This window comes from Macrobrachium rosenbergii, chromosome 25 (genome assembly GCF_040412425.1).
Source record: "Macrobrachium rosenbergii isolate ZJJX-2024 chromosome 25, ASM4041242v1, whole genome shotgun sequence".
Taxonomy (NCBI): domain Eukaryota; kingdom Metazoa; phylum Arthropoda; class Malacostraca; order Decapoda; family Palaemonidae; genus Macrobrachium; species Macrobrachium rosenbergii.
In genome coordinates, this window is record NC_089765.1 from 45,140,756 (window position 1) to 45,159,438 (window position 18,683).

At 46.8% G+C, this 18,683-nt stretch overlaps 1 protein-coding gene across 3 annotated transcripts in view; it reads left to right on the plus strand.

Moving 5' to 3' along the window:
• Dbp45A (putative ATP-dependent RNA helicase Dbp45A) overlaps nucleotides 1–18,683 on the plus strand; it is a 186,875-nt gene that overhangs the window by 128,091 nt on the left and 40,101 nt on the right. For all 3 annotated transcript variants that reach the window (XM_067127554.1, XM_067127556.1, XM_067127555.1), the window contains one exon: nucleotides 7,624–7,760. In XM_067127554.1, the coding sequence (XP_066983655.1) occupies nucleotides 7,624–7,760 (137 nt within the window). The remainder of the gene's footprint in view (nucleotides 1–7,623; nucleotides 7,761–18,683) is intronic.

Consider the following 18,683-nt stretch of genomic DNA (forward strand, 5'->3'; position numbering starts at 1 on the left):
TATAGAAAATTTTTTGTTTTATTATGCATTATTTGAGTTATTAGTTAGCCTTTACCCCTCTCCTAGGCTTCCTTCCTTTGCATCGCCTCAGTTAGGTTAGCCTAGGGTTGGCTATAGCACTTTTTTTCCTTCGGGGAAAAATCGTTAAGGAGGGGCGATCTCGATCTGTACGTATGAGTTTCATGTCTGTGATCTCGTTCTGTACATATGTGTTTTATGTCTGGTGCTTCCCTTTGTTTGGTTTTGGCTTGGATATATTGCCTACGTCCACCCTCTCCCTGTTTCGGCTTTTCACTTAGGCTAATGTTCCTAATAAGTTAAGCTAGAATAGCGAGGGTTTACCTGAGTAGCCTATCCTAGTTCAATCCTTCTTTGGGTTGCCTACCAATGGTGACCGGGAGTGCTCTCCCCACTCCTGTTCACACTTCTTTTACCGACTATATATATATTATTTTGTGGTATAGAGAATCCCCTTCTCCCCCTTTTAGCCTTTGCTCTCTCTCTCTCTCCCCTTGGTTCGTTTTCAAGGTTTGTTAACTTTCCAAGGCTTGAGAGCAATTTATCCTTATTTTGTGCTGTAGCCTACATCCCCTCCCTCTGCATTGATTGGTTGTCCCTCGGTGTGTCTGACCTTATCGGTTGGCACTCCACCTGGACTTGGAGGTGACCGGGAGTGCTCTCCCCACTCCTGTTCACACTCCTTTTACCTTTCTTTGCTCTCCTGGCCGTAGAGGTTTTTGCCCTTCCTCTCCTTTTCTCTCGCTCTTGTCGTGCAACACAGCTCACATAGCGAGGGGATCTATGAGGATCTCTGGGCGCCCGGGGAGTGCTGTCCCACCCCTGGTCGCTACTTTGGGTTACCAACCTCCTGGCCTATCCTTCCCCCTTCCTTTTACGTCGTCTGTTTCCCTTCGTGGTGCTTCCTACATGTTCGCACCTCACTGTTGGGATCTCATACGAGGCCAGTTAGCGTTTTCCACCTAACTGTCTTCTGTTTTATTTACTTTTGGCGTTCCCCCTCCATTTTGCTACTACCTGTTCGGTGTTTTGTTATTTTGTTGGGCGCTCTCCTTGCTTACTGCTCCGGCGATTTTAGTGTTTAGCTGTCGGCGTTTATTCCACCCACCGCTATCACTTCGTTCAGGATATCCTCCTCTGGGGGTTTTCCTCTCTTGGCTCTGAGTGCGCCCACTTCCGAACAGTTCATAACCTTCCCACTATGTTTGTATCCGTTACATATTGTTAAAACATGGTCGCTCCGGAATGTTCCATTGACTCTTTTTTTATGTCTATGAGTTTTGTCTTGTTAGCCCGGTTTTCTCTCCGGTTTTCTCCGGGGGTTTTCCTGGTCTGACTAGGCTAAGTCGCTGCTACGGTACTCTGCTCCGGCATCCGTTCCAGCATGCCCACTTCTCATACGTTTTCAGCTGGTTTTGTCGAGTGCAGGAATGCTCCGCTATCCTGCAACAAGCCAGCGGTCACGGAGTCTATAGTTCCCATTCCGGTGCGCAGTCTGTTTTGGAGAATTTATAGTTTGGCACGGAAGGTTGTGAAGTACGCTATGCTCTCCCCGAGCAGACTTCTTGATGAACCCGTAGGTTTTATATACACCTGTCGGTTTCGTCTCCGCCAAACTCCGCCTCATGTGGCTTATTCTTGGCTCGGAAGGTTGTAAAGTACGCTATGCTCTCTCCGAGCAGGCTACTTGATGAATCCGTAGGTTTTATTTACACCAGTCGGTTTTATCTCCGCCAAACGCCGCCTCATATGGCTTATTATTAGTCGTTTGGTACCCGGCAGGTTACGTTGTACGCTATGCTCTCTCCGAGCAGGCTACCTGATGAATCCGTAGGTTTCATATACACCTGTCGGTTTTACCTCCGTCAAGCTCCGCCTCGTGTGGCTTATTAATAGTCGCTCTTTCGGTGTTTGGGCTCTCTCCAGGCGAGATTCTCGGTGGATCGGTAGGTTTCATATACGCCTATCGATTTCCCTCCGCCAAACTCCGTCTCCGGGCGAGATTCTCGATAAATCGGTAGGTTTCATATACACCTATCGGTTTTTCCTTCGCCAAACTCCGTCTCATATGACTTATTAATAGTTGCTCCTCCGGTGTTTGGGGTCCTAATTTTCCCCCTCCTGGAGGCCGGCCGCAAGTCTCGTAACTCTTTGCTTCACACCCTCTAGTCCGGGGTCAGCAGCTTCGGGCGAATCATAGAGTCGGGAAATTCCTATGTCCTTTCAGTTGGCATTTGTAATGTTCCTTTCCATGGTGCCCAGTTCTCAATGTCAGTTGCTGAAGAAGTTGCTGCCCCTTTGTTTACCGGAGTCCAAGAGTTGACCCGGTCCTCTTAAAATGAGTTAGCTGTTTACGGAGAGTTTTCTGAAGACGTTGCGGCCTTCTGTCTCGTTCTCGAACCTGTGAACATCGTCCTGGAGCGATAAGTAGGTGCGAGAATAAGTGAGGCAAACCTTTTCCGCTTAGCTCGGAATTAGGTGAGGCAAACTTTTCCTTTAGGGGATTCGTTAGCTCCTCATCCCTTTTCGACGGTTCCTGGTCTACCGTCCCTAAGGTGAAATCAGTCAAAAGACCCTTTTTAAACCAAGAAGACCCGCTCCGGGGCCCCTCGAGGACGTCTCGGATCTCTAATCCGGTGCCGTCTCTGAGTTTGGCCTCGTCTTCTGAAAGGACACGGCCCAAGCAAAGCAAGGCGGTTACCCTCCTTCCTTTGTTGAAGACTCTTTTACGGGTCTCCTTATAAGGAGCTCGATTTGAGGGTCATGGTCAACCTATCAAACTATCTATCTACCTCATGGTCTGTGCCTTCCCTTTCCCAGGAGCTTAAATCCCAAAGAGATTAATCTCAAGACTCATTGTCAATGGATCACCTGAAAATCCTGCTCTGTTCCGGAATTCTATTGTTCCGGACACCTCCACCCCTTTATGCTTCCCAGCATGAAGGCACCCTCCTATCGGGGGTGTGGGCACACGGAGGTTGGTGGAATTGCATTTCTTCCCTTCCGGCCTGGTATCCCCTTATCCGGGTTTTACCAGACTGTCAGAAGGAGCATGGCATCTGTCTGGCAGGATCCCTAAGAGAGCCCTCATCTTCCCTAGGGGCTGGGCACATCGTCTCCGTTGAGAACTCTAACGGAGTGGCAGGCGGAGAATTCCAAGTTCACGCCAGCTATGGGGTCTTACCGTGCTCTCTTTGAGAGCCCTGCTTCCTACCCCTTGTGCTCCGAATGTAGCCCCTCTTATCAACAGGCTTGTTTCGAAAATAAACCGCTGACGCATTTCCGGGAGACAGATATCACAGATACGTTCACAATGAATCTTCTAACCCCGGACTACGCTTCTAATTTATTCAGCGTACAGCTCCCTAAGCTTCCGGAGTCAACTCCCGGAAGCTGAAACAGGGTGTAAGTCAGGCTTGCCAGGCCCTGAAATTCTTTGACTTTAACAGAAACAATGTCTGTGGTGTATAATGGCTGTTCGTTGTTTCGGGTCCTGATAAAATCTCTCTTGTCAGGTTTTCTGCAGGTCCCGCTTTATTTCATCAGTCCGGTTGGACAGCTGAAAACACTTTTTCGCCAGCCACGTTCCGCCTTGAGCCGAAAATCTTATGAACAGTTTCACCTGGAGAATTAATCTTTTCCCCAGGTGGGCGTTGTTACGGTCCGTCATGGGCTACTAATGTTACTCAGAGCCTCCGTTCTCGTGGGTGTCTACCTTACGAGCGGAAACAATCTGATCTTGCCGGGCCCTATCCCAAGTCCGGCAAGAAGTTCATGTAGTTCAAGCGCCCCCCTGCTCAGGCTGTGGTGCAGGCTCTTCAGGTTCCTGCCCCTGGACAGCCGTCAGCCTCTCACTCCCAGCCTCCACCTCAATGTGTGCGGGTTCAGCCAACACATCAGCACCTTGAAACGCCCCCGTGTGTCTCTGCCTCCCCCATGTGCCTCCGCCGGAGTTTTCTTTGCTTCACACGAAAACCCAAGGAAAGAATTTTCACTAGACATTCTGCCAGAGGCTCTGACCCTCGGTGTTATCATAGGAGCAGGGAAGCATCCTGCTCCTCTCCGAGAAATTGGGAAGGCATACGCTTCAGGGGAGACAATCAAGCCTCCTCCCTGTAGTATTTCTCATATGGGTGGGAGGCTGTACCGCTTCGGGCCACTGGAACTTCAGTCCCTGGGCCCAGAGTATAGTTATCAAGGCCGGGTGGAGCTGGACTGTTTGTCCCCTCCCCAATCAGGTTCAGTCAGCTTCCGGCCAGAGTTCTGGAGGAATTTGTGAGTGGCCTGTCAGGCTTTTTCAGTATGCCAAGGAAATTCCCTTCCACTGGAAAATTTTTCCGGGCGTGTCCCGTTTATTTTCCTCATTCAATGCGGCAAGTCTCGGTTGCTTACAGTCTTGTGGGTTCGGATCCTACTGCTCCGTGGAGCAGTAACCAACTCTATAGACCTTTCCGACGCTTCCTTTCACATCTTGGTTGCAGAAAGGTTCTATCCCTTCTTGGGATTCAGACTGGGAGCAGGCGTGCCCCTTCAGGTTCATGCCCTCCTCAATGCAGCCCCAGAGTCTTTGCCAGTTTGAACAATACCGTAGTTCAACAGCTCCGGTATTAGAAGGTTATGCTAGCCGCATATCTAGTTGCCTGGCTCATTTGGGCACCCAGCGTGGGGAGTTGCCTGAGGTGCCGGTCATTATAATCGGTTTTCTAGAGTCTCTGGGCTTCTAAGTACACAGGAAGGAATCCCACCTGATTCCGGAGGGTAGCCTTCAGTAGTTGTGAATCCAGTGGAAGCGGAAAGAGATAGCAAGGGCGACCTATCATTTCATCAACACAAGCATACCTCTCGTCGTGCCCAAGAAAAGGTCTTGGGCTCTCTCCAGTTTGCTTCAGTGACGGTTCTCCTTCTGAAGTCAAAGCTGGAGTTTATAACCTGGGGTATGGCGGAGTCAGGGACGTGTCTCCCTGATTCCTCCTGCTGTTTGAATAGTGGCCTCCGGCCTTGCACAACTGTCAAGTGCTTATCGAAGTCAGTTCCTCTCCAGCTTTCCCCTCCGGCCACAGTATTCCACACCGTCACCTCTCTGGGCGGGTGGGGTGGATATTTTTTGGCCCCATGAAGTACATGGAACTTAGTCGGTCACATTCTGGCAGTTCCATATCAACGCTTTGGAGGGCTGTGGCAGTCTTCCTGTCCTTGGGAAACTTCTTCTTCCCAAGAGGTTTCATTTTAGGCTGGTTCTGAACAAAACAGCAATAGTGCGCTGCGTAAACAAGTGGGTTCAACTCGAGTTGCTTCATTCAGGTTATGGTTCATTCTTCTCCATAACCAACAGACACAAGTGCCTCTGTCTGCCACCCTTCTCGTAGGGGTCCAAAAGGTCACTACTTTTCCCTATCCAGGGCCTCCCCTGGTGTCGGAATAGTCCTTAGACGGAGCGTCATTCAGGTAGTCTTGTGACCTTTTCCTGGACCTGGAAGTAGGTCTGTTTGCAACCCAATTCAGCCACAAACTATCGAGCTGTCACGACTGGTATAAACTCAGCCTCGTCCAGCCCCCTCAGAGTTCTGATGCCCTGGCTTTGTGGTCTTTGTGAATCTTACAGTTTAGGAGGAAACTGATATTGGTCCTGTTATTACTGTTTTCCTAAAATCAGTCAAGGGATCCTACTCTACTGCAGTATGGTTCTGCAGTTAAGTAACTAGCACTCTTCACATAGTTTTCAAGCTACAGTAATGATGCGGCCGCATTGGCCCTGAGGAAAGTGTTTTGTTGGAACCAGACTCACAGGCTCTTAACTTTCATCCCTAAGGTCTGTGTTCGTCTGAGACCAGTACTCCGTCCCACATTCGGTTTCCTGGTCTTTGAGTAATGTATCGAGTTAGCTTCGGTAACCAACAATCATCTTGTTCTTACCTTTCCTTGTTGGGGAAGACCCAAAATTTTTAATCAGCTTAGCTTCTGGTGTTAGTTTTCCTGTACTGTCTGCCCTGTCTAGCGGAACCAATCATTTTGGTTTCCCCTCATCAGGGGTAGTGTTGCAATTCCTCACCCTAACTTTCTATCTACAGTTGAAGGTCCTCATTTTCGGTGGTCACCTTGGCAAGTACTCCCCTTTTACAAGGTCTGTTTCTGTGCCCAGTTTTCTCCTTACAGGCTTTTTTAGACAGTACCTCGCAATTTTGTCAGATCCTCTCTTTAAAAAAAAAAAAGGGGGGGGTTACTGTCATTGTGTCTGCTAATAGGCAGAAAGTATTTTCTTAATACAAGCCTATTCAGGTTCAATTCTAAGCTCATGATCTTAGACGGTGACCACTTACATTATTTTCATTACATGAATTTAGAGGACCTTACTAATGTTCAGGGTAGAATTCTCCTAGTTTTCAACGTCTGTATTTAAGTCTTTAATAGCATAAGAATGATGTTTATTTCTCTGTTATTATTTCACTGGCTGACACGGGACCCCGATCCAGAAAAAGGATTTTGACAAAGGAAAATCTATTTCTGGGAGGGGCCCGTGTCACCCGGTGACCCACCCCTGTTTTTCATTCTCTCCCTCCCATGGTAAACATCATGCTAGTGGGGTGGGTGCTAACATGGAATACGTCTAGTGTTGCCTTGTGTACAGTCCGCGAGTAGTGCATGGGCTTGTATCGGCACCTCTCTCATTGGGACTTTTGACATTGGGAATCTTTATAGGGCAGGGTCCCGTGATTGTGACAATCTCACCCTTTACCATATACGACTCCATTTCTTGGAGCTCGCTCTGGGGGTAGTAACCTCAGCTTTACATTTAGCTTTTCTCTGGTATCTAGCAACAGAATTACCTAGAAATAAGTGCTGAATGGATTATTTCACCGGGTGACACGGGCCCCTCCCCAGAAATAGATTTTTCCTTTGTCAAAATCCTTTTTTTAACACTTACTGTAGCCAGGAAAGTTAGTCACCTACTCAAACAGTAGCCAGGAAAGTTTGTCACATCCTCTACTAAGGAACAGGGAGCAACTTTAATCAGTGAAGAAATTTAGACATTACAAACTTATTTGAAATATGAGAAAGAATTTACTTAAACTTTGCATGATTGTAAATTGATTAATATGATGTGGAGTGTAGGCAAAAAACGCTTTGTGTCTACAACATGGACAACTAAAGAGACTATTTGACAAGAGAGGAACAGAGGGGCCCAGATTCTGCACTGGCTGCCAGCTGGACCGATGAATTCTCCTTTTGTTGGGAGTTTCTGAAAATTTTTACGGATGTACATACAACCATTGCGAAGTAATGGGTCTTTGATGAAACATGAGAATTAGTTTCAATCATCTGAGCTTATATTTTTTAAAGTTTTTTAGGAAACAAATGTGAGAATCCATAAAATGCATGTAAACCTTTGTTTAAAAGTATGAAGAAACGTAAACTGAGTCAGTTCAGTCTTGCACATAAAAAATTAAGTATATTCTTTACATAATAGGGTCATCATTGAGGATATGCCTACAGCCATCTTTGTAATTGTCTGATAAAAGTTATCTGAATAAGAGAGGTTTGATTTATCAAAGAAAATGTTATAATTATATTCTCAAAATGGATTTTTACTCATTCCCTATTTTCTAGGTTGATGATAGTCTGGTGAAAAAAATTCTCAAGCAAGTTAATGTTACAAAGCGTGCCCAAGAAATAAAATTGGACCAAACTGATTTTGATGAGCGTCGCAACATCAATAAACGTAAACGAATGATCATGGAAGGGAGGTGAGTTAGCACTCATTTTGTAATGATTTAAGAATTTTACCCATTCCCTTGTGCTGGCAATTTATATTTTGCAGTCGTAGTTTTGTTTCTGAAGGAACAAGCTTGGGAACACCTGTAAAAAAGTCCCAAGCCCTCTTAACCCTTAAATGCCGAGCGTCTATTTACAAAAGTGTCTGTCGTATGCCGGCGGCGTTCGGGAGTTAGTGCCAAAGCGGAAAAAAATATTTTTTCATCAAAATATCACAGCACACTTAGTTTTTAAGATTAAGAGTTCATTTTTGGCTCCTTTTTTTGTCATTGCCTGAAGCTTAGTATGCAACCATCAGAAATGAAAAAAATATCATTATCATATATAAATATTGGAGTATATGACAGCGCAGAAAAAAAATTTCATATATAATTGTATACAAATCGCCCTGTGAGCAAAACGGTTAAAGCTAATGAGTTATTTTTTTTTTCGTATTGTACACTAAATTGCAATGATTTTGGTATATAACAAATTGTAAAACGAACAAAGCAACATAGAGAAAATATCATCACAAAATGATGCATGAATTTGTAACGAGCATGAATTCACTATAAATCAAAATATTGTGCTAGACTTCCCGTTTGTTGCAAAATGAAGGTAATTGATTGAATACAATTGCAGTTTTCGACCATTTCGGTCGAGTTAAAGTTGACCGAAGGTCGAATTTTTTCTATTTATCGTGATTTATATGAAAATATTTCAAAACTGATAAAATCTACAACCATGAGTTATTTTTTGTTGTATTCTACATGATATTGCACACATTTTCATGTATAACACTTTATGTAAGACCTAATATAAAACGGTGCGAAAATTGCGACAAGGTAACTAAAGAAATTCTGAGATTTTCAGCAGTTACCGCTCGCGGAGGTAAGGAAAAAGTTTTTTTCAAAAATTCACCATAAATCGAAATATTGTGCGAGAGACTTCCCGTTTGTTGCAAAATGAAGGTAAATGATTGAATGTTACTAGAATGTGAGAGTTTTAGCTTACAATTGCGTTTTTCGACCATTTTGGTCGAGTCAAAGTTGACCGAAGGTTGAAATTTTGGCACTTACTGTGATTTATATGAAAATATTTCAAAACTGATAAAAGCTACAACCATGAGTTATTTTTGTTGTATTCTACATGAAATTGCGCACATTTTCATATATAAAACTTTATGTAATGGCTAATATAAAACGGTACAAACATTATGACAAAGTGACGATAGAATTTCTGAGATTTTCGGCTGAGTTAGTGCGCGCGGACGTAAGGAAAGTTTTTTCAAAAATTCACCATAAATCGAAATATTGTGCTAGAGACTTCCAATTTGTTGCAAAATGAAGGTATATGATTGAATATTACTAGAATGTAAGAGTTTTAGCTTACAACTGTGTTTTTCGACCATTTCGGTCGAGTCAAAGTTGACCAAAGGTTGAAATTTCGGCACTTATCGTGATTTATATGAAAATATTTCAAAACTGATAAAAGCTACAACCATGGGTTGTTTTTTGTTGTATTTTACATGAAATTGTGCACATTTTCATATATAAAACTTTATGTAACGGCTAATAAAAAACGGTGCAAAAATTATGACAAAGTGACGAAAGAACTCCTGAGACTTTAGGCCGAGTTACTGTGCGGACGTAAGGAAAAAGTTTTTTTTTCAAAAATTGACCATAAATCGAAATATTTTGCTAGAAACTTCCAATTTGTTGCAAAATGAAGGTAAATGATTGAATATTAGTAGAATGTAAGAGTTTTAGCTTACAATTGCGTTTTTCGACCATTTCGGTCGAGTCAAAGTTGACCAAAGGTTGAAATTTTGGCACTTATTGTGATTTATATGAAAATATTGCAAAACTTTTAAAAGCTACAACCATGGGTTGTTTTTTGTTGTATTCTACATGAAATTGCACACATTTTCATATATAAAACTTTATGTAACGGCTAATATAAAACGGTGCAAAAATTACGACAAAGTGACGAAAGAATTTCTGAGATGCGTCGCTGATGCTCTGTAGTGCGAGAAGAAAGAAATTCGCACATGCGCGGCTGGGTAACGCTTGTAAACAAAACAACAGCATGATCTATGAACTCCCAGCTTCCTTCAAGGCGCGTGATTTAAAATCTTTCGCAAACGAGGCCTGTAACTTTTTTTCCGCGAATATTTAAAAAACCTTTTTGTAGTCGACGTATTTTACGTCCACTCGGCACCCGACAGACAATTTTAGTCGACGTACAATACGTCCAGTCGGCGTTTAAGGGTTAAATATAATTGCGTTCATACAGTGTACAAAGCTCTTGTTTTATAGAGCCATACTGCTCAGAACAGTGTAATAAGTAACTGATGCTAAAGACTTCAAAAGAAGAAGGAAGTCAAGAGTCTCCCCCTTAGATAAATATTCCTCATTAGAAGGAGCTTCCTACCACAGCATATGTCCATGCTACCTTGATGAGATTAAAGTGCAGATGTAGAAGTGTTAGCTCAGATTTATTTTACATACTTTTTAAAAACAAATTTTTTTAACAAAATTAAATACCAAATTAACAATCCAGAGGCATTTTCTTGCCCACAGTGTAGATGGCCAGGACAGTTTCACTGAATTAGCAATAGTGATTGGCAGCACACAAAAGAAGTTAAATAATTATAATTCTCCTCCAAATAGTGACAAGCAGTATATGTCACAAGAAATGATTGATAATGGAAAAGACATTCTCAAGGAAGTACTGTACAGTAAACCCCCTGAATTGGTGGGGGATGTGTTCCAAACCCCCCACGAGAATAGTTAAAATCCTCGAATACTTGCTACCCCCCTCTAAACTTGCTTATAACTGCCTATCTTGAAAGTTCAAATACCTAATATATACTTAAATTATCATCCTACATCAAATATACCTTAAATTATTATCTTATTACTGTATTAATCTTTGAAATTATATTTTGTTCTGACACAATATACAAACCCTCGGTCCTTTACATTAGGAATTGTTTTCAGGCGTAGGCTGGAAAAGGCCGTTAAACTCTTGAGCAAGGTGGTTAGGCAGTAACTACCTCCAGGTAGGCGGGGATACCCGCCTGCCCGGATGTAAACATTCCAGTTTGCATTCGGCCGTCATGCGTTGCTGACGTGTTTTCGTTCTCTCTGCCTGACTGTCGTTAAGCTTTTATTATCCCGGTGGGATCTTTCTGTATTTTCGTTATATATACTTTCTGTATTTTCGTTATATATACTTGTGTTTGATATTTGTTAATACAAACCCATGATTTGTGATAACCTTGCCTAAACCATCGTTCCCTGCCTGTGTCTTGGGTTTGACGGCCAGGGGCATAACTGGAGTAGCGTAACCAAGTGGTAATGCTTCTCTCCAGCGGCCCTTTACGTAAATACTGAAGGCGCCCCTGTACTTTCGGAGATATAGTTTGGGACGCAATATCTTCACTCCCCTACATCCATCTGGACGTAAGAGTTAGTTCCCTTCTTGGGCTTCTGCCCTCCGTGTGTAAGGGGCATCACTAATTTCTTCCTACTTATGCTGAGTGTTACTCACCGCCTGCGCTTAGAGATTTGCGGGCCGAGTGGGAGGTTACGGGCGTCTTCAATAAGTTCCGCTTCCACGGCGCCCTTGGTGGCCTCCCCTCCATCCTTTTTTCTCTTCCCGTAGGTTCTTCCTTCTCCCCTTAGTGGATCTCTCTCCTTCGCCCTCTTCGCTCGCTCATCGGGCGAAGACGGGGGGGGGGAGCGATCGAGCGACCTCGTCTAGAGTACCTCCTTCCGCTGCGTAGGGCTGTTCCCCTTGTAGCGGGAGGAGCCTCCCTGTACTAATCATCTTTGTTTTTCTTTCAGGTTGACAGTGAGCATCGCAGACACAGCAGTAGTTGGCTGGATATATCAAGAATATCTTGCATGAAGCAGTCCCGACATTCATTCAGTGTTGCTTCGGGATCGACCACAATACCTGATTAGATGACATATTTCCACGCCGGGATCGCTCTGTCTCTGTTCCCGCCGATGTAGATCGATTGCTGTCATTGCTGGTTTTCATGTATGCTGTTGCAATGCTTCCTGCGTATCTGTGGTCCATCTGCTCCTGCTGTTCCCTGTGTTTTTCTCTTGTCAGCTCGACGACAGTCTGTGGGCTGCTCTCCTGGTCTCCTGCCGCAGCCACCCTGATCGCTCCTGTCGCTGCTAGTGACTTTCAAATGACATTTTGTCTGTTGCAGTAGCTCCTGCCTTCCAAACCGCTAACGTAGCTCCTGCATTGGATGTCCTGATCGTGCCCGCTTCTTCTCCTAGTGATCATGCCCAGGGCCGCTTCCGTTGTGTTCCTGCCAGCTGCCCTGGAGGTTACGATGTCTGCCATCCTGTAGAAGATGTTGGCGTGAAAGGGAAGGAAGTCGCCTTGTGGAAGTGACGTTCCTGGCCATTGCATAGCTCCTGCTCTCCGAACCTGTGCCGTAGCTCCTGCATCGGCTGTCCTGATCATTCCTGCCGCTTCTGGCGGTCGTGCCCGGGGCCGCTTCCGTGCGTTCCTGCCAGCTGTCCCAGAGGTTACGATGTCCGCCATCCTGTAGAAGATGTCGGCGTGAAGATGTAGGAAGTCGTCCTGTTGAGGTGATGTTCCTGGCCATTGCAGTAGCTCCTGCCTTCCGAATTGCTGCCGTAGCTCCTGCATCGGCTGTCCTGATCATGCTTCTTCTGGTGGTGGTGTCCTGGCTGCGTCCGTTGTGTTCCTGCCGGACTACCCTGGAGGTTACGATGTTTCATGTCCCCATCCTGTAGAAGATGTCGGAGTGGAGGTGAAGGAAGCCGTCCTGTGGAAGTAGCCGCCGTCTTCTTCATCTTATCTTCGATTTCGTCTTCTGCTGCGTCTTCCCTTCCTCTCCCAAAGTCCAAGGGGGTTCCCGAGAATCGGACAGACCTCCATCGGCCGAAGGAAAGGAATGCTGCTTCTTCCCCTTGATGCCCTTGGACATCTAGGGACTGCCTCCTTCCGAGGAGGCAGTGGGTCTCTCGTTGGCTCTTCTCGACCTTCGGGTTAGGAAACCGATTGGCATAGCCGTGGGTTTTGTGTTTCGGAAGCCGCGGGCGCGCAGACCTCAGTTTGCGATCCCGTTCCCGAGTCTTAGAGGTTCCGCCTCTAAGATGGGGGCTGCTTCGGGCGCTCGTTCGCGAGCTGCCTCGAGTGCTCGAGATTCTATGGTATATCGAGTATCCCGATCTGGTCTGGAGAGATTTTCCTGGGACCAGTTCGGGAGCAGTGCGAGAGAAAGGGCTGAGGCACCCAGGTGTCTTGGCTCCTCTTCCTGCCAGCACCGCAAGCGCTCCCCGAGTGTTTGCCAGTGCTCGGTCGGGTTCCCAGCCTGGTGTCTCGATCCTCTTGGTTCGAACACCAGAAGAAGCAGGGAAGAGATTCACCTTGGGAGTCCTGCGGGACTTCTAAGGGACTGACTCTCTTCCGGGAGACAAGTTTCTCTCGTTGACCGATTCGCATTCTCCTGTGGGATCTTGCGTTTCGGGGGCCGCGAGAGCGTGGCCTCTCGAGGCCACGCCCTCGTTGCCAGTCTTGGAAGTCTGCGTCTAAGACTGGTTCTGTGCTTGGCTCTTTCGATCTATTAGGAAACAAAGCAGCTGCTCCCGATTTTCGGAAGTCTCGTGGGTAGTTCGAATTCTATGAATCACGAGCGCTCTCCTTACGAGAGGCACAGGACGAGAGAAAGTGCCGAGACACCCAGGTGTCTGGTTGCCGGGACACCCAGGTGTCAGGGTGCCGCGACGCCAGGTGTCTCGATACTGCCCGCCAGCTGCTTCGGTTGCTCGGCCGGGCTTCGTTCTTGTGTCTCGAACTTTAGGGTTCGAGCATGCAAGATAGCAGACACAGAATTCCCCTTTGAACCCTCTTCTCGAGGGGCCTCGGCCTCGAAGGGGTTTAGAGTTTGGGAAACTAGCAATTGTTCACAGCAGACGAGTCCAGCCTGCCCAGTTATGATTGTGTTTGCTCAATTGGCTCGGCTCGGCCCCTGGTCGCACTTACGAGACTGACTCGGCGTGCCAGACTGGCTCGGCTCGACTCGACTCGACTCGGTTTGCCAGACTGGCTCGGCTCGGCTCGGCTCGCCCCGCCTGCCTCCCAGTCCACCGCATACCGACCAGCTGGATCGCGTTCGCGTGCTCGGCTCGGCCCTACTCGGTTTTTTCCGATTCAGGTTCTCGGCTATGTTCGAGTGAACTTTTTTGCTCTTCCCAGGAAAGCGCTTTGCCATGGCACAAGTGCTCTTCTTTTCCCCGTGTGGCAGTAATCTCCTTCGGTTGATTATCGCTCACGGTCCGCCTCTCTGCTTATCATACTGGCAGGACAGGTAGGGATACTCTTTTCTCCTCACCTGTTCTCTTCTCCTCTCGGTTGTTCCGAGAGGCCAGACAGACAGAGAGAGCTCGACGAAATTTTCTTTCTGAGTTCGGCTGCCTGGTGTGCTTTGGGTATCAGTCCCCGATTCTCGTCATTATAACCAGGTAGCCGAGGAGGGTTTCATGGGATCTGTCAAGGTCTCCCTCCAAGGGGAGAGGTACAGGAGTTTCACGCATCGGAAACAGCGAGGGTCTTCTTCTTCAAGTGACGATCGCCCCGTGTTCTTGGGGAACTTTGCGCCGACGAGGATCCCCGGGAAAGGACCGCGGCTCCCCCAATGAATAACCTTCATCACTCGCAACCCTTCCAGTTTCCAGTTTCCCCGTGTGGCAGTAATCTCCTTCGGTTGATTATCACTCACGGTCCGCCTCTCCTGCTTATCATACTGGCAGGACAGGTAGGGATACTCTTTTCTCCTCACCTGTTCTCTTCTCCTCTCGGTTGTTCCGAGAGGCGCGAGACGGACAAAGAGAGCTCCGACAAAATTTTCTTTCGGAGTTCAGCTGCCTGGAGTGCTTTGGGTATCAGTCCCCCGATTCTCTCGTATTATAACTAGGTAGCCGAGGAGGGTTTCATGGGATCTGTCAAGGTCTCCCTCCAAGGGGAGAGGTACAGGAGTTTCACGCATCGGAAACAGCGAGGGTCTTCTTCTTCAAGTGACGATCGCCCCCGTGTTCTCGGGGAACTTCGCGCCGATTCGTTGGCGCGAGGATCCCCAGGAAAGGACTGCGGCTCCCCCAATGAATAACCTTCATCACTCGCAACCCTTCCAGTTTCCAAGGGGCCGAGAGTGTCAGGGACCGCCGCGGTCCTGGCTTCCGAGAGCGTTCTCGACCTGATGATTTCTTTTCTTCGAAGGAGTTAATTCAGGTCGAGACACCAAGCTTCCACCCCTGCCTCGACAGAATATGAATTCTTCTTGCCTCGGAGGGTCTTGCCGAATGTAGTTTTTTGGGCAATTCCGTTGCTAAGAAGAAGGACTTTGTCCCAATTCGGATCTCCGGTTTCGTAAGTCCCGAGTTGGCTCGACCCTTGGGAACGAACCTTTACTTGGTTCTGCCTTTCTCTTTCAGAGATTTGCCAGATACCCCGGTAATCAAGGTTCCCACCAGGGCACTGACTTGTCCTTTGGACAATGGCCAAGAACTTTGGGTCTTAGTCATCTCAACTCGACCTTCAGTTCAAGCCAGCCCCCCTCAACTCCTTAGCTAAGAAGTCCTAGGCTTCAGAAGAAGATTGCAACTGCTGACGCCTGGACGAAATGATACTTATCGAGTCTCTGGAACTGGCAGCGACATTGCCGAGACCTGGGAATGGATTCCTTCAGGAGAAGTATCTATTTCCCTTAGGTCTTGGCAATTCTTTCCATCGAACTTTCATCCCACCACCTCTCCCGTGCTCCCGATTCGGGAAATGCCAGCCCGGGTAGAGCTAATTGCCTCGGTACCCTGTCATCTTGCAGAAGCTTCCCCATGGTGGAAAATGGAAGTCTGCTTCCTTTTCCCCATTCTTGCCTCTTCGATTTATGAGGAAAGAGCTAGGCTAATGCTTGATTGAAGGAACCTTCGAATATGCTTGCATATTCCCCTCACATCTTGTGTCTACTTACGGATTCACAGATTGAGGAATAGGCGCACACTGGTAAGACCTTGTCTTGAATTTGTGTGACCGAGACGATTAGTACCTTCTCGTCACCGTCCTGGGCTCAGGGCAGCCTTTTGGCCGTCCGAGAATTCAGGATGGGTTTTGCGGCACTCACTGGTTTCGTTGAACAACAAAACCACAGTAGTGACATTTGTCGACAAACAGGGGGCAATCGTTTTTTCCTCCTGTTTCATCTTGACATTTGAAGGTACTCGAGTGATGTTCTATTGTACACTCGACAGCTCAATTAACCAGATGCATTCCTGGTGGGGATGTATTGGTAGGCAAGCCTGGCCTCGGGTTTGAGTGATCGGGACGGAACATGCTGCTCACTCTTTCTTCACGAAGATTCATGCAGAGACTGCTGGACTGAGAAATCCCTACCGTCCTTCTGTTGCCTCCTGCACACAAGTCGGTAGTGTTTTCTTGCTCCTCATACCAGACCAGGGGCCGCTCTGTTGAGGCATGCTGTCTTTTGGTGAAAACTCGATATCGACTTTTTTTCCCCGTATTTGTCCGTTTTTTGCTAGGGGTTCACAAACATTGCTCACCCCGAGTTACAGACAAATACTTGAAAGACTTCGCCTTCATCCGACCTGATTGCCGAGGCATCGAGAAGAATTCCGCTTGACCCATCCTCCTGTGCAGCTACACAAGAAGCGGTTCTTGAGGCAGTACATCCTTGTGTGTTCAGGACTGGGAGGCTTTCCAGCTTTCCTTGCAAGCACAGGCTTTCTCGCCGAGCGGCAACGGATATAGATGGATATCCCTTGAAGTCCTCTGCAACACTGTCCCAGGGACTGGATCCGTCTTCGCTGGTGGTGTCGTTGTCGGAACTTCTTCTCGGGTCAGAGTCGCTCGTCAAGTCTGGACTTCCTCGTCTTCTCCGCCGAGGGCTGCTTCTCTCCCTTTCATTTGTGAAGAACGTAGGGTCTTGCGACCTAGTCTTCTATCTGAAGTAGCCTTCGTCTCCTCAGTCGAGAGTTAGCTACTGACGAGAAGCTTCTTCAGTCATGCTATCCTAGGGAACTGTTTCCTGGGTGGCATGTGACTCTCGTTTAGGGTTCCTGTCCGTGCTCTGCACTCGCCCTACGAGAATCGTCGGATAGAGATATGCCCTCTTAGGTCCATCTCTCATTTTATCCTGGCCTTGGCGTAGAAGATGGAAGAAAAGGGATTTGAATCATACCTCGACTCCTTCTCGGATGTCGTAGGTGGACTCCGAATCCATTGGCATCGACTGTCGGGTTCGAGTCCTTCTTGTTCCCCTCCTCCTTGGACTTTGTATCGATGATCCAGATCATTCGTTACTTTGTCCTATTGGGAGCTGTGGTACTTTCCAAAAGGTTCGACATTTCCTAACCTGGATGTCGTCAACGTTTTCACTAGTACTGTCTCTCCCAAGGAAGAAGTGTCTAAGGACACATCTTCCTCCTGACTTCGTGAAGCGATCAAAGGAGGTACTTGGCAGCTGAAGACGACGATACCGGTACCTTTCACCCGAGAGCTCACGAAGTCGATGGCTTGGTCCATCCCTCGCATTCCGGAAGAATATGTCGGTACCACAGGTGCTGAAGGCGGTTGTGTGGTCCCAACAGACTACCTTTACCTGCGGGATGTTGCACACAAGTCCTTGGACACTTTTTCCTTGGGTCCTGTGGTGGCTGCTCAACAAGTTGTGTAGCTTATCCAGCTCCCCTAACGGGACAGGTTGCATCTCGCCTATGTTGTACGGTTGTGATTGGGAGAATGAATGTTGAGTGACTGGCCTCTCTTCTTTCTCCCCATCCTGGCTCTCTTCCCACGGGCAGGGAGCGGACATGCCGTTACAAGCTGGACCGGGCGATCGAGGAAGATAAGCACATAACGGGAGCTCCCGTTCTATTTCCGTTCAGGTTAATAGAAGCAACCCCACTCCTTCCTCTTGCAAGGGGAGGAAGGAGACCATGACTATGAGACAAACCCAATGCTTGTATTTGCCTTATTGTCATCTGATGTCAAATTCTTCCTAGCCTACTTTGCATGAACTGACGTTTCATCTTTCATGCAAAGGAACCCAGAAGTCTGACAACTGATCCTGCGTTTCTTATAACCCGATCTTTTGTGAGAGGCAGTTTTTCCCTTCCTCGCTCTCACGACCAGGAAGGGAAGATAAGGTGGTGAACTCCAGTCAGTTCAGAGAGACTTTATCAGATTCCTCCCTCCAATAAGTGAGTCTGCTAATGTAAAGGACCGAGGGTTTGTATATTGTGTCGGAACAAATAACAATTTTTAAAAGTAAATTGTATTTTTCCTAACTATACAAACCCGAGGTCCTTTACACTTTATGCCCACCTCATGCCACCCCTCAATCTGTACCTGGGCCAAAAGGCAAACTGGAATGTTTACATCCGGGCAGGCGGGTATCCCCGCCTACCTGGAGGTAGTTACTGCCTAACCACCTTGCTCAAGAGTTTAACGGCCGTTTCCAGCCTACGCCTGAAAGCAATTCCTAATGTAAAGGACCTCGGGTTTGTATAGTTAGGAAAAATACAATTTACTTTTAAAAATTGTTATATTAATGTAATTTCAAAGTCATCTTAAATATTAGTACCCTTAAAAATATATACATACGTACTTCTAAGACTTCCAGCCAAAACAGAGAGAAAGAGAGTTACCTCTTCAACTTATATTCAACAAGGCTGGCTGGGGCAAAAGAAAGAAAGAAAAAGAGAGAGAGGAGAGTTTATCTCTTTAATCCCTCTGACAACAAAAAAATTCATATGTTTATGTTTTGTCTTCCAGAGATGTAATATCCGAGAGAGACAGAAAGAGAGGGAGAGAGGAGAATAATGCCTTACGATATCAAAAGATTGAAA